This window comes from Papaver somniferum, chromosome 7 (genome assembly GCF_003573695.1).
Source record: "Papaver somniferum cultivar HN1 chromosome 7, ASM357369v1, whole genome shotgun sequence".
NCBI lineage: Eukaryota > Viridiplantae > Streptophyta > Magnoliopsida > Ranunculales > Papaveraceae > Papaver > Papaver somniferum.
In genome coordinates, this window is record NC_039364.1 from 199,813,560 (window position 1) to 199,827,488 (window position 13,929).

The 13,929-nt window shown below is 35.5% G+C and overlaps 1 protein-coding gene across 1 annotated transcript; it reads left to right on the forward strand.

The window, feature by feature from the left end:
• The first annotated feature begins 282 nt into the window (after positions 1 to 282).
• On the forward strand, positions 283 to 4,335 carry LOC113299369 (protein SMAX1-LIKE 4-like). The gene is made up of 3 exons (XM_026548389.1): positions 283 to 1,873; positions 2,369 to 2,633; positions 2,750 to 4,335. Exons 1-3 carry the CDS (start codon positions 558 to 560, stop codon positions 4,283 to 4,285), a joined length of 3,117 nt encoding a protein of 1,038 aa, XP_026404174.1. The 5' UTR covers positions 283 to 557; the 3' UTR covers positions 4,286 to 4,335.
• Positions 4,336 to 13,929: the final 9,594 nt, after the last annotated feature.

Below are 13,929 nucleotides of genomic sequence, written 5' to 3' on the forward strand. Positions count from 1 at the left end.
AAACAAACAGTGCAGGCAGCAGCAACTGTTGCAACGCAAGAGATCAAAAATCTGTTTTGCAGCTTTTACATTTACTCTGTTTTTATCTCATATCGCAGAAAAAAGAAATTTCATCACTCATTCACAATGCAGATGCATTTTATTACCATTTCCATGAAAATTCTGATTTAATTAACAAAAAAAGCAAAAGTGTAAATTTTGAATATTAGTAATAAAATATGTTCTTTTTAAAACAGTACACTTTATATAAACCGTACCCTATTGTGACTGTGATTTTTAATAAAGGGATGGTTCAGAGAGTGAGAAAAGAAAAGAAAGAAACCCATGAAAGTAAAGAACTACAAAAAGCAGCAGCAGCAGCTAGTTATTAAGAAGCAGCAGCAGCAGTAGAAACAAACTAACTTCAAAGCAAAAAAAACCCATCATAAGAACTCAAACCTTGGGGAGGGAGAAACAAACTCAAAGACACTGTGTGTGTAGAGTGTTTCATGATCATCTTCATTCAGTTGAGTCAAGTGTATTAAGAGGGGTGTGGGGGGTTTTTCATTTAGGAAGTAATGCGTGCAGGAGGTTTTACATTACAGCAGACCCTCACAGCAGAGGCTGCTTCAATCTTGAAACATTCATTAAGTTTAGCAAAGAGGAGAGGGCATGCTCAGATAACACCACTTCATGTCGCTGCAACATTGTTGAGTGACTCAAGAACAAGATTATTAAAAAGAGCTTGTTTAAAATCAAACCCACATTCAAATTCTCATCCACTTCAATGCAGAGCACTTGAGTTGTGTTTTAATGTTGCTTTGAATAGATTACCAACAACTCATCCTAGTAGTCATTTGCTTCATCATGGTGGTGTTGGTGGTGGTGGTGGTAATCAGCCTTGTCTTTCTAATGCTTTGATAGCTGCTCTGAAAAGAGCACAAGCTCATCAGAGAAGGGGTTGTATTGAGAATCAGCAATCTCAGTCACAACAACAACAGCAACAACCTCTTTTAGCTATTAAGGTTGAGCTAGAGCAACTTACAATATCCATCTTAGATGATCCTAGTGTTAGTAGAGTTATGAGGGAGGCTGGGTTTTCTAGTATTTCTGTCAAAAACAATCTTGAAGACTTATCAATATCTTCTTCACCTTCTTCTGTTTTTCAGTACAATTCAGCTCCTTCTAGTACTACTTTTCTGTGTTCTCCTCCTACTCATCATGATCATAACAATAACTTCATCAATCATAATGGGTTTTGGCAAACCCATTTCATGTCTGAACAAAACCCATTTCTGTTTCATCCTAAGAACCATTTGAAAAACACCACCACCCATGATTTTAATGATTCAGTTAGTGAAAGAGAGAGGGATTTAAGGTTAGTCTTCGAGGTCTTTTCGACTAGTGGTAAGCGAAGAAACACAGTTATAGTTGGTGATTGTTTAACAACAACTGAAGGTTTAGTTGAAGAGTTAATGAATAGAGTTCAGAGAAGTATTAACATTCCTAATGAGTTGAGATCAACCCATGTTCTTAAATTTCAGTTATCTTTGAAGTTCATGAAGAGAAATGAAGTGGAGATGAAGATATCTGATTTGAGAAGTAAAGTGACTTCTCTAGTGTCATTAGGAAGTGGAGTTATAATCTATATTGGTGATTTGAAATGGGTTGTTGCTGATGAAAATGAGAATCACAGTGGGTTCTTAGTTGAAGAGATTGGAAGGTTGATATCAGATTTTAGTTCTTCATCAAAAGTTTGGTTAATGGCTACTGCTGATTATCAAACTTATATGAAATGTCAAGTTAAACAGCCTTATTCTCTTGAGATACAATGGTTTCTTCAAGCTGTTTCTGTTCCTTCTGGTGGTCTTGGTTTATCCTTACATGGTTCTAGGTGAGTTCTTCTTCATCATAACTTAAAACAGTTCTTATTTTTCTTAGTAATGGCAGATATATATGTTTTTTTACACTAGCACTGTCCTTTTCTTTACTGGTTTGTGTTAAAGATTTGTAGTAGTAGTATCTCATCATATATGTTTCTTGCAATTTAGAGTTTGAGACAGGGAATTAGAATTATGATTTTGATAGGATTCTTTTTGTTGTTTTGTTCTTTTGAAATTTTTATGTTTTTTTTTTGTTCTTAGGGGACCAAACTGCATTTATGTCAAACATATTTGCTGATTTTGTCTTCATTTACTAGTACTACTACTATTTTCAAACTTTGGAATATCTATATCTCTTTGGTGTCTGCCTTTGAACAGTAGTGTTTTTAGTGGAAATAATTTGTGCCTATACTTGTGAATTTCAGTTCTCCATAAGTTGATTTAATTGATACTGTTTTCATGTGGATATTTTGATTTTGATTGTGTTTTTTCATGTTTGTTTGCAGTGGAATTCAATCAAGGATGAGTGTTGTGCAAAGTCAATCTCAGATGCAAGAAACTAAGCCATTTGCTGCAGTGGATGAGCAAGACAAGCTCACTTGTTGTGCTGAATGTACCTCTAATTTTGAAAGGGATGCAGGGTTTTTCAAATCAGGGCAACAGAAGTCGTCGCCTTCTTTCTTAAGTTCTTCTGGTGTTAAAGAAATGGACAAGGGTTCAAAGCAATTGCCTTACTGGCTGCAGTCTAGTCGAGCCGATTCACGTCATAAGGTAATAATCAAATGGACTTGAATGTGTTGATTGAAAGACATACTGGGTCTATCTGTCTATCTTTGTCTAACTATAATGACGATTTTGCTAACGAATTCGTTTTCGAAAAATTGTAGGATGATTTGGTGGAACTGAGAAGAAAATGGAACAGATTGTGTCATAGTTTGCACCATCCAAGGTCTAATCAGCTTCATCCTAATTCTCCTTCGTTGTTCAACAACCGTGCTTCATCATTTCCTTGGTGGGCAAGTGCGGCGGCATCAAACTTGAACCAGAACAACACTTTCTGTGAATCAGAGACAAAACTCAGTCAAACTTCAAATTCCGTGGCTCATTTTGGAACCCGCCAACCTTGTTCCATTGACTTTGGTTTTAGCACTACTGGAGGCCCAAAGCAAATTCCATCGGAACCAAGGCTAGATTCTCTTAGAAGCATGGAAAGCAAGGACTTGAAGATCACACTTGCTCTTGGTAACTCATTGTTCTCCGATCAGAAGGATTCTGCAAAAGAACAAGACTTGTGTAAGCTGCTGCAAGAAAATATCCCGTGGCAATCCGAGACAGCTCGTTCAATTGCAGAAGCTTTAATCAACCCAGGACCAACCAAGAAGAATGGGAATTGGTTATTCATTCAAGGAACAGATTTGGTTGCAAAAAGGCGATTGGCACGAGCAACTTCAGAGACATTTTCTGGGTCTTCGTATCATCTTGTCAACATGAACATGAGAAGAGAAAAAGAGGCCAGCCTAAGTTGCAGAATTCTCTTGGAAGCATTGAAATCCCATGAAAGATGCATTGTTCTGATTGAAGAAATTGATTTTGCGGATGCACATTTTGTTAAATTTCTTGCGGATGGCTTTCAAACTGGACGGCTCGAAGATCACAGCAGGAGAGAAGTCAGTTTGTCTGGAGCCACATTTGTTGCCATGACAAGTACTTCTTCGGGACTTGAAGACGATGGCATCATCTCCATGAAATTAGTAGTTGAAGCTGAAACATGTCCTAGTTTGAGACCAACTGACTCAAGTCATAAGCGCAAAGCCGAGTCAGAACTACCTAACAAGAGGCAAAGCCCACAAACAAGTGGAAGTGGTGACGAGAAGACGGGACACGCCACAAAGGTATTTTCGAGGCAATCAAGCTCGAACACCCTTGATTTGAATCTCTTAGCAGTAGGAGATGAGGAAGAGGAAGACAGCGACGAACAAAAAACCTCAGAGTTCACTCCAGTTCCTAGTGATCTGACTCAAGAAACAGATTTAGCTTATGAGAAAACACATTATGGGTTTTTCGAGTCCATCGAAAACCGGTTTGTTTTGGATAGAAATTCAGCATTTCAGGACGAGATGGCTGAGAATTTCAGGTCTAAAATCAATGGGGTGTTTGTAGAGGTGTTTGGGAATGTAAAGAGAGGGTGTTGGTCTGTTGATCAAGAGGTTTTAGATGAAATGGTTTGTAGTTGCGGTTCATTTCTTGCAGACTTGTTTGACAAATGGCTAATAGACATTTTTCAAACAAGTTTGCTAACGGTTAAAAAAGGCGGGGATTGGGATACAGTTAGGCTTACTTTTGGGGGTATAAAAAAGGGGGGGAATGATATAATGGAGTTTGGGTATATGGTTTCAAATCTTCCTACAAGCATTCAAGTTTGAATGAAAATGTATGGAAGAAGTTCATGTAAAAAAGGAAATGAAATGACCAAGTGTCCTTTGTTTAATCTCTTTAATTTTCCCACTAGTTTAGGTATTTTTACTTGACTAGCTTAGATAGAACTATTACAAACGATTATCTAATTTCACGGAAAATTACCAACCTTCCTACCTTCGTAGAATTGATGGGTGATTTTTATCATTTGGTATCCTTGTAGCAGCCTTGAGCTCAAACTCCTACATGTTTTAGTTCTGTTTTAACACTCATAGATTAAAGCATCGAAAGCTCAACAACAGATGCAGTTGTATAAATGAATAAATAGTGGTCTTGGACATGCTATGCATTTTAAACCACTCCAAAACCGCGCAGACACAGTAAAGGTGGGCTTGGCTCATCTGAGAAAAACAGAGCATCCCGCTTTTGTGTTTGTTAGTGTCTGGACTGGTTAATAAATTCCTTTCATTAAAATTCCCTTCATATCTTAACAGTTCTTTCACTTAGATTTGGTAAGTTTTAAGGTGCCCCCATGTTTATTCAATTCTGGATTCTTGAAGTACCTAAAAGGTTAAAAGAATGAACACCACTGTTTCTCTAGTCTAGCCCAATTGTGGAGCATCCATCAATTTTGTTTTCTGTCCCTCTTACTTGAAATAGGTCTCTAGTAATATAGCATTACATTTATTTATTATTTATTTATCCCTCCTCCTCAACCACAAAATAGATATGTTTTGAGCAAAGTTTAAAGTGCCAAGATGTTTAGTGTATTGGTACTAATTAAGAACTTTAATAGGTATCTAATCTTAACAGTTTTAACATATTCTATTATCCCTTCAAAAGCAAAATTTTCTTTGGCATTATGATAAAAGTTTCTAATCATTCACAAGTCATAACCCCGACATGATACTATTGATTAAGGTTTAATTAGAATCTAAGTTCCATTGATTAGTTGAATATAACCCAATCAAACATTCTAATACTTTTCAAATGCGTAAACTTTATATTCAAATCATTCAACCTAATCCAATTAAATAGAAGGAATTTTTGGCAGTTTTTGTTTAGATTTAAAAACATGTTAGATGTTTTTAATAGAATGCTAAGCCATATATCATTAATATACACGATCTGAATTCGAAATTCACACAAACAATGGATATTCAAATATACAGGTTTTTAATTAAAATTATAGAGCACCCTGATAAGTTGACTTCCGAATAGCTTAATCCTAAGATAACAGATTTTCTTGTTTAAAGCAAATTAGAACTTCACTAGAACTTCACTAAACGGTAAGCTAACAAAGATTAAAAGAAGATAAACAAGAAGGGAAAACTTTATAGTGTTTTAAATGGGGGACGTGGAATTCACTTAGTTATAACCAAAAACTTACTTTCCTAAGCATTTTATTAAATGTTTGTAATCTTTTTCCACCACCTATCTACTCCTTTTTGACTTGAAAGACTAACGAGAACGGAAGACCATTCATTCAAAATTAGTAGTAGTATGTGATATTGTGAGTCATTTAGTAATCATAAGTCTCTCCACATAAAACACACCTAGTAGAGAGTAATCATACTTTGAGAGTAATCATACTTTTTCAAATCAATCAAACTTTGTCTTTCTTAAAGGGAAAACCATTAAACAACAATTAGAACTAAGTGTTGATATATAGTGATTGCTTTGTCTTTAATTCCTATCAAAAGTATCATAAATAAATCAATCCAACGGCAGAGGTGGGTCTATATTGCTAAAATGTGTTTCATATGTGCAAGAAGGTGACAATAGCGGTTTATAAAGAACGCCGGATTGGGATACTTGAACTAATTTGGGATATAAATTACTTTCCCCAACCAATAGTGTCTGCTAAGGGATGTTTTGGGGGCAAAAATACTAAAATATCCTTCACTCAAAATAAAAATCAAAAAACAAAATCATATCGGAAATAATTTTCAACCTCTTAGTAGCAATTCTCTCTTCAAAATGTCGGAAGTGATGAAGACCATGCCGGTAGTGATGAAGACCATGTCGGAAATAAAATTTTTTACATCGCCGGAAGTGATTAAGACCATGCCGGAATTGATGAAGACCATGCCGGAAAATGGTGCCGACATGCTTGGTAACTAACATTCAATGCCGTAACTAAGTGTCGGCATGCTCGATAGAAATCTATCAATGCCGGTAGTCAAGTGGAAAAAAATCAATTTTCGGGATACTTTACATCATGTGCCGGCAAAGAAATTCAAGCATGGTAGCAGTACTGGCATGCTCGAGAATTAACTGACTGCGCCGGCAGTGGACTGAAAACCAGAAAAAAATTCAATACAGAATAGGTTTTGAATTTCAAAAGAAGAAAAAATTTCTACGAGATGTTGTCTCGCACTCTGCTAGGGGGCGCTGCCGGGAGGGGCTACTCCCCCCAAGACCCTCCCCCCCCCCCACCCCCCCCTGGAGCGGTAAAAAACAACTTTTGTACCGGCATAGTTTTTTGGTTGAATATTATGCCGCCTTGAATTTCAAAATGGGGGATAAGCTCGGTGTCGGCATGGACGTGGTATGCATACCATGTCGGTATGGCTGCTTCCGGCATTGTATTCATACCACGTCCATGCTGGCACCGAGCTTTTTCAGCTGCAAAAATGGTAGATTCAAAGAAAAAAAATCAAATTTTCAACCTCTTAGTAGCAATTCTCTCTTCACAATCATCCTCCATTTTCACCAAAAAAAAGTTCCATCTCAAATACTTTTTCCCTCCTTCTACTCTCACCTCACTCACCCAAATACAAATAAAAATACATACTAATCATTTATCAAATAATCTTATAAATTTACTAATTATAACTAAGCACTAAACATGATTAGTGAGGGATAGATTAGGTATTAGGTAAAATACTTAGACAAGGGGTGACCCTGATTTGATATTTAAATCCAGTTTTTATCCTTTTCCTCTATCCCCCAATTAGTTTTAGTATCCTCTAATCGCACGTTCTTTATAAACTAGGCAATGACCCAAAATCATCTCAGTAGCCCGAATTTCGCTATGTGTTCCAAATATCGGGAGCTCCCCACTCCAACCTGAGTTCGTGGACTGGTCCATCGGTATGCGTACTTTTATACATATCTATCCAGTTTTGAACTAAATTGATGTTCATAAAATATTTTTACAAATACGTTGGCATTGCTACATCTAAACTGAAGAGATGTTTGTTTGAATTTTAAGTTATGTTAGATTCAATTTAAAGATATCTAGAGCTTTGAAAGTTTATAAATAAAAGGACTCATGCGACAAGAGCTTTTAATCTCGGCACTTATGTGTCCTAGTTGCTTGATAGAGTCCTCCTCTACAAACCTAGGTTTCCTATGTGAAACATAATTAGGTTAAAACTTAAAAACTTCATCTTGGGATTTGTGGATCCAGGTCCGACTATCTTCACCTGATAGTTCGTGTATCCTTATTTTGTTGTTATTGATCTGCGAGGTTCTTGTTATCTCAGATCAGGAACGAGATAGATAAAAATCGCAAAGTTTTCTTCGTCTTAGACTTTGTGATTGCTCAAGATAGATATATAAACTCTTCTTTGATTTGTTTGGATTTTTCTTGAGAGGTGGTTGTTAATCCAGGATTCTCAGCTAATTGAGTGTAAGTGTTTTGGATTCGTGAAGTTTAAGAGACTTTGTCTATTGCAAATAGATTTTCAAACCTAGATCAAAAGGCAAATCAATTAAGCTTATCTGCTAGAGGCATATTTGTATCAAAAGTCTTCAACTAGGTTGAAGCAACACTTTATGTGAAGGACGTCAGCTAATGGAATCAATTGCATAGAGCCTTGCAAGGTTCAAGACATGTAAGAAGCACGACTATAGCTGAATATCTTGGAGGGTTAATTCGGTTTAAACTATATTCCAGTCTGAAGTTTGATAGTATCCTAGTGTCTCTAACGTCTTAATACACTTTGGTATTCAAAGCTGGACGAAGTACTAGGGTTTTTCTGCAGGTGAAGTTTCCTCCTCAACAAAACTTCTGGTGCTTTGTGTTTTTCCTTTTCTACATTATATTATTTTATTTTTATGATAAGAGTAGCACAAGTAGTACTTATCCAATCTAGATAGTTTAAGTACTTATTAATTATGAGCAATAACAAGACTTTTTCTTATTAAATTCGTATCTTCAAAGACAGATCACAAGTTTCATACTTGTTAGAATTTGGATCCTGTTGTGGATACGACTAGATTTAAAGAAGAAAAATATGAAGAAGCCAGAAGAAAACTTCTCCAGCCATTATAGATTTGCAACTCTTTTTGAAGAACTTAAGAAGACTAAGATGGAAGTGGAGGGACTTAAAGCTATTGTACAGAAATCTCTCGAGGTTCAAGAAGTACTTGTCAAACAACGGCCTAATAGGTTTGAAGAAGTCAATTCTCTTATTCATAAACCTTATGTTTCAATGCCGGTTGTTGACAACGAGTTCGGGAATGATGTCGAGTTCTTTAGGGGTATTTTCTAGTTAACTCCTTGTAGGATTTTTTTTCTTATTGTTTAAGGAGGAACACTGGCTTTTGGAGTAGCATATTTACGTGTTTTACATTATTTATTCCAAATACTATCATTTTGCGATGATTAAAGTTTATTTAATTAAATTTTATTTTGAAGATGATTGCAAAGCCTAAGCTTTATCGATTATTATGTGTATTTATTATTTTGTGAGATTTGTTCTTTGCTATCATATTTCTGGTGATTAGAACAAATATTTCATATCTCCTCATAGGTTAAGCTCTTAAATCTTTGTGTAAATCGCTAAAAGAAGAGTAAACTATTTTGAGAATTCCAATATTGATTTTCCCACGATTACACTTTGAGAATATATTTTATGGAATCCGAAAGATGTTCTTAATTGTCGCCTCCTCCCCAAAACCATAACTGGCAGGGAATAAGATCGATAACTTTAATCTTTATGTATGTACATGGCTAGAAAAGATATAATTCTCATGCTGAGTCATATCTCTGAAATGACAATCTTTGTTCGCAATTGGCCTAGAGAATATTGCTTGATTATTTTCTCACACAAGTAATGTATCTTAGTGCCTCTAACATTAAGATCATTGGTTTTAACTTCTTTGTTCGTAACAAGCGAGAAGAATGGAAAATATTTGGCATAATCATTTACTAGTAAATTTGTTAATGTCCAATAAATCCTTCTCATGTAGTTATAGGAAGATCGCTCATGTTGTTCTCTTGGGAATGACATTAAATTGGGATGAGTTCAATTTGAACTTGTGATTAATTGATATATCTGTGTGGCGAGTACGACTGTGGAATTGTAGGAGATAATTGTACCTTATCTCTCCTTGATGAAGACGCTGAGTCTACTTGGTGAAATCGTCTAAATAAAAAGTTGATATGTTACCTCTAGTCTTGATAACTCTTTTTTGTAGCTCAATACTATCCCTTGTTTTTCGCCTTTGCCAATTTTGTTAGCAAAAAGGGGGGAAATTATTTAATAGTAATCTACTATAACATATGCCTTTTTGTAACATTATGTAAGGAGGAGTGGAATATAAGCTATAAGTTTTAGCTATTATGCAAAAAAGGAAGTAAAGACTAAGAAGGAGAACATATCGATGTAGTATTGCTTTAAAGTTTTGGTACAATTAGACTTTAATAAAGGTAACAAAATTATGCACCAATACAACAACCATTGAGTTGAGTGACTTTGTCATTCTCGAAATGATCTAAACAAGTATTCTCATAAGTTGTTATCGCCATATATTTTAAATAACAAAGGTGCTGAAACGATCATATGCAAAACCGAAGAAAAAATTGAAGAACGAAGAATTCCAGACGTCGTTGAAGATTCAAAGATATCAAGCATGATGGATTTTTAGATGAAAGATTTATCTATTTTGAATCCATATGTATGGATAGCTTTCTCACAAAAAATTAACAAAGGTGAAGATTGTTAGAGTACTGCTTGGTCGAACTCGCAAGTTTTGTCATCTCAAGCTTGTTGTCAATGTTAGATGCACAAATCTATATGTTGATTAGGCATAGAGTATGATAGCTGAGTACCAGACATCACTGAATAATCCTCGAAGATTGGAGACTGAATAAGAAACGAAGACATTTGAAGAACTTCATCGAAAAAGTGGTGAAATAGCGGGGGTCTAACAACCACACCCAATATTTGGTTCGGCAATCTGTATGGACAACTCCAATACAATTCCAAGAGAATCAACGAGATAGTCAGACTCAATCACAGAAAAGTATCCAAGAGTTATATCTCAGTTTCTCAAACCAATCTGCAAACGAACAGATAGAAATCTGTAAGCCGGATCAATATGAGAAATAACTTGAATAGTACCGAATACCAAAGTTCAAGTGTCAATCAATTTCAATTAACAACCAAATGTTGGATTTACCAATTGATTGAACTACGCACTACCTGTGGTATTCAACCATTTAAACAAATATAATGCGGAAAAGAAATAACACAGACACCAGATATTTTGTTAACGAGGAAACCGCAAATGAAGAAAAACCCCGGGACCTAATCCAAATTGAACACCACATTGTATTAAGCCGCTACAGACACTAGCCTACTACAATATTAACTTCAGACTGGAATGTAGTTGAGCCCTAACTAATCTCACACTGATCAAGGTACAGTCGCGTTCCTTACGCCTATGAGTCCCAGCAGGACTCTACGCACTTGATTCCCTTAGCGGATCTCACCCACAACTAAGAGTTGCTACGACCCAAAGTCGAAGACTTATAAATAAATGTGTCTCCCACAGAAATGTCTATTCTGATAGATAAATCTATCTTCCACAAAAATACCTATGAAGTTTTGTTCCGTCTTACGATAAATTAAGGTGCACATGAACCAATTGATAATAAGGTCTTATATTCCCGAATAACAACCTAGGAATATCAATCACCTCACAATAACTTAACTATATGGTAGTTGAACAAGTTATTGTGGAATCACAAAGAATGTGACAAAAAGCTTTGTGATTACTTTTTATATCTTACCTATCGGAGATAAATCTCAAGTCAATCTTAAAGAAGATAGTACTCAATACGATAGAACAAGTAAGACCAGAATACACAACTACGTAGAAAATAGTTGGATCTGGCTTCAGAATCCCAATGAAGTCTTTAAGTCGTTAACCTAAATGGTTTAGGAAAAACCCAGGTTAATAGAGAACCGACTCTAGTACGCAACTAGTATCGACACATGAGGTGTGGAGATTAGGTTTACAAGTTGCTAGAGGTCTCCTTTATATAGCTTTCAAATCAGGGTTTGCTTAGTTAGCTTAGAAACAAAGCATTCATCATTCACCGTTAAATGAAATCCTGATTTAAGATGAAAACTAAGTTTTTCTTGAAACCAATATCTCTCCATCGATGGATGGACTTAGCTTGTCACACACAAATGAAATATACTTGATTTAGATATGGGTAACCGTATCTAAACGTATATACTTAGTTGGTTCAATAATAGTCAACCAAAGTTAGCCATATGAACACTTTTGTGTAATCCACATTCATCTAACACATCTAGATCAACTTTGATGATCAAAGATAATCAAAGGATCTAATTGTGTTCTTCATAGAGTTGTTCAATTGTTCATTATCTTATAGTAAAATACATGAATGAATCGAAGCAAAATCGGATTGATTCGGAAGAATCAATTCATGAACATTTAATCCACAGTTGCAAAGATTTCAGTCCTTATTATATAAATGTATTTGTTCATGAGTATAATATCATATTTTACTGATATAAGAACTTGAACCACTTAAGTTTGCCAACGGGTATGCAAACTTAAGTTCCGGACATTGGTCACAAGCTAACAGTTTGCAAACGGGTATGCAAACTTTAGCTCCGGACCGAACTCAGTTGAAACCGTTTGCGAACGGGTACGCAAACTTGGTTCCCAGACTTCAACAGTTAAATCAGTTTGCGATCGGGTATGCAAACTTAAGTACATTGACTTCAACAATTGAATAAGTTTGCAAACGGGTATGCAAACTTCCGGTCCTGAATTCCATCAAAATAGTTCGTACACTAACTACACAAACCGTAATGTATGTAGACATGTGTTTTAGCTCTTAACTCACATTTCAATCATTGAAATATTCTTATAAAACAACAATGGATGTCTCACACACACCATTAGCTAATAAGAAATTTTCAAGTGATCGAATGATCAATACGAAACTTTCCAAGTTGACATCAAATGACTGTCTCACACAAATCATGTAAGATGTTTCAATACAATTTCCACATGATCATCTTTTGACATAAATTCAAGAATAATGATGAATGTAGCTAAGACAGAAAGCCACAAACACATATTTCGAGAAATAGATATTCGAGTTATACTCAGCTCAAAATATCAAATGTGTATGATAAGAAAGACTATATCGTATTTGTCTCAATAGGAGATAAGTAATAATAGAATAGACTTCTGAGGATAGATAATTTTTAGTCTCCACATACTCTTTGTTAATGAAGTTCCTCTGAGTTCTTCAGTAAATCTTCGTCTTCAGTTGTAAGCGGTGTGAAGTCTGAAGCTCAATTATACAATCTATCATAGTCTGAAACTCCTATAGATAGACTAGAAATCAAGACTATAGTTTTGGTCAATTAAACTTGACAAAGAAGCTTGAGATATCAACGCTTGCGAGTTCGACCGATCAATGCTCTAACAAGTGGTATATGGAACCGAACCATCCTATTTTCTCACGAGATTTACCATTCTATCTTTTGAGACAATGTCGTATGATTTTAATAGATTTAATATTACAAAGAACAAATTTCGAGAAAAGCTTCTCTTGATAAATCTCTCGAAATATGATTCAAGTAATGGATGTCTATGGATCCTTAACAATATTGTTAAGAACAATTTATTATTCATAAACTATTTTGTTTCAAGTTAGACATTTGGAAATTTCCCAAGCAATAATATCTACTATTATGGTGATCGGGAATGTTTCGAATTGTTTAAAGATATTTTTCAGAACTTACTGAAATTCTGGACACAGGGTAAGTACGCATAGCCAATACGTGTACCCTAGTGATCTAAATTCCGGGATGGGGTATGTACGCATACCCATTACACGTACCCAAAAGTTCTGAGTTCGTGAATATGATGGAAGGAGGTAGGCCTATATACCCAGTACACGTACCCCTATAAGTTGAGTTCCTGAATGGACAAGGGTACTATAGTGATGATACTACAAATGTATTCAGATAACCAGTGAAAGAGAAATTGAAGGTTAGAATAGTAGAGATTTGAAGAGATAAGATGATGAAGAAGAAAAAATTAGAGAGGAAAGAGAGAATGAGAGGTGCAGAGAAAGGAGATAATATTCATCAATAATTCATGAGAGACAAGGTTAGAGCAATACAACTCATATATCAACAACTCACTTACAACATGTGAGTATCTACTAGAGCCACTACAAAATAAGATAGGGGCCAGCCGGCAGTTAAGAGGATGGGTGCCTATAGTAAATAGAGTAACAATTAGTCCATGACAATTGTCTCCCTCTCGAAATGATTCTTGTCCTCAATAATTATCTTAGGAAAATTCTTTTTTATGAACAAGGAGTCCTCCCATGTGGCTTCTGCTGGTGTTGAATGAGCCT

What these genes read in the sequence shown, in the direction of transcription:
- LOC113299369 (XM_026548389.1), top strand. Translation starts at nt 558, where the DNA reads ATGCGTGCAGGAGGTTTTACATTACAGCAGACCCTCACAGCAGAGGCT. An exon ending in TTATCCTTACATGGTTCTAG is followed by an intron (nt 1,874 to 2,368) that starts GTGAGTTCTTCT and finishes GTTTGTTTGCAG; the next exon opens with TGGAATTCAATCAAGGATGA. An exon ending in GAGCCGATTCACGTCATAAG is followed by an intron (nt 2,634 to 2,749) that starts GTAATAATCAAA and finishes GAAAAATTGTAG; the next exon opens with GATGATTTGGTGGAACTGAG.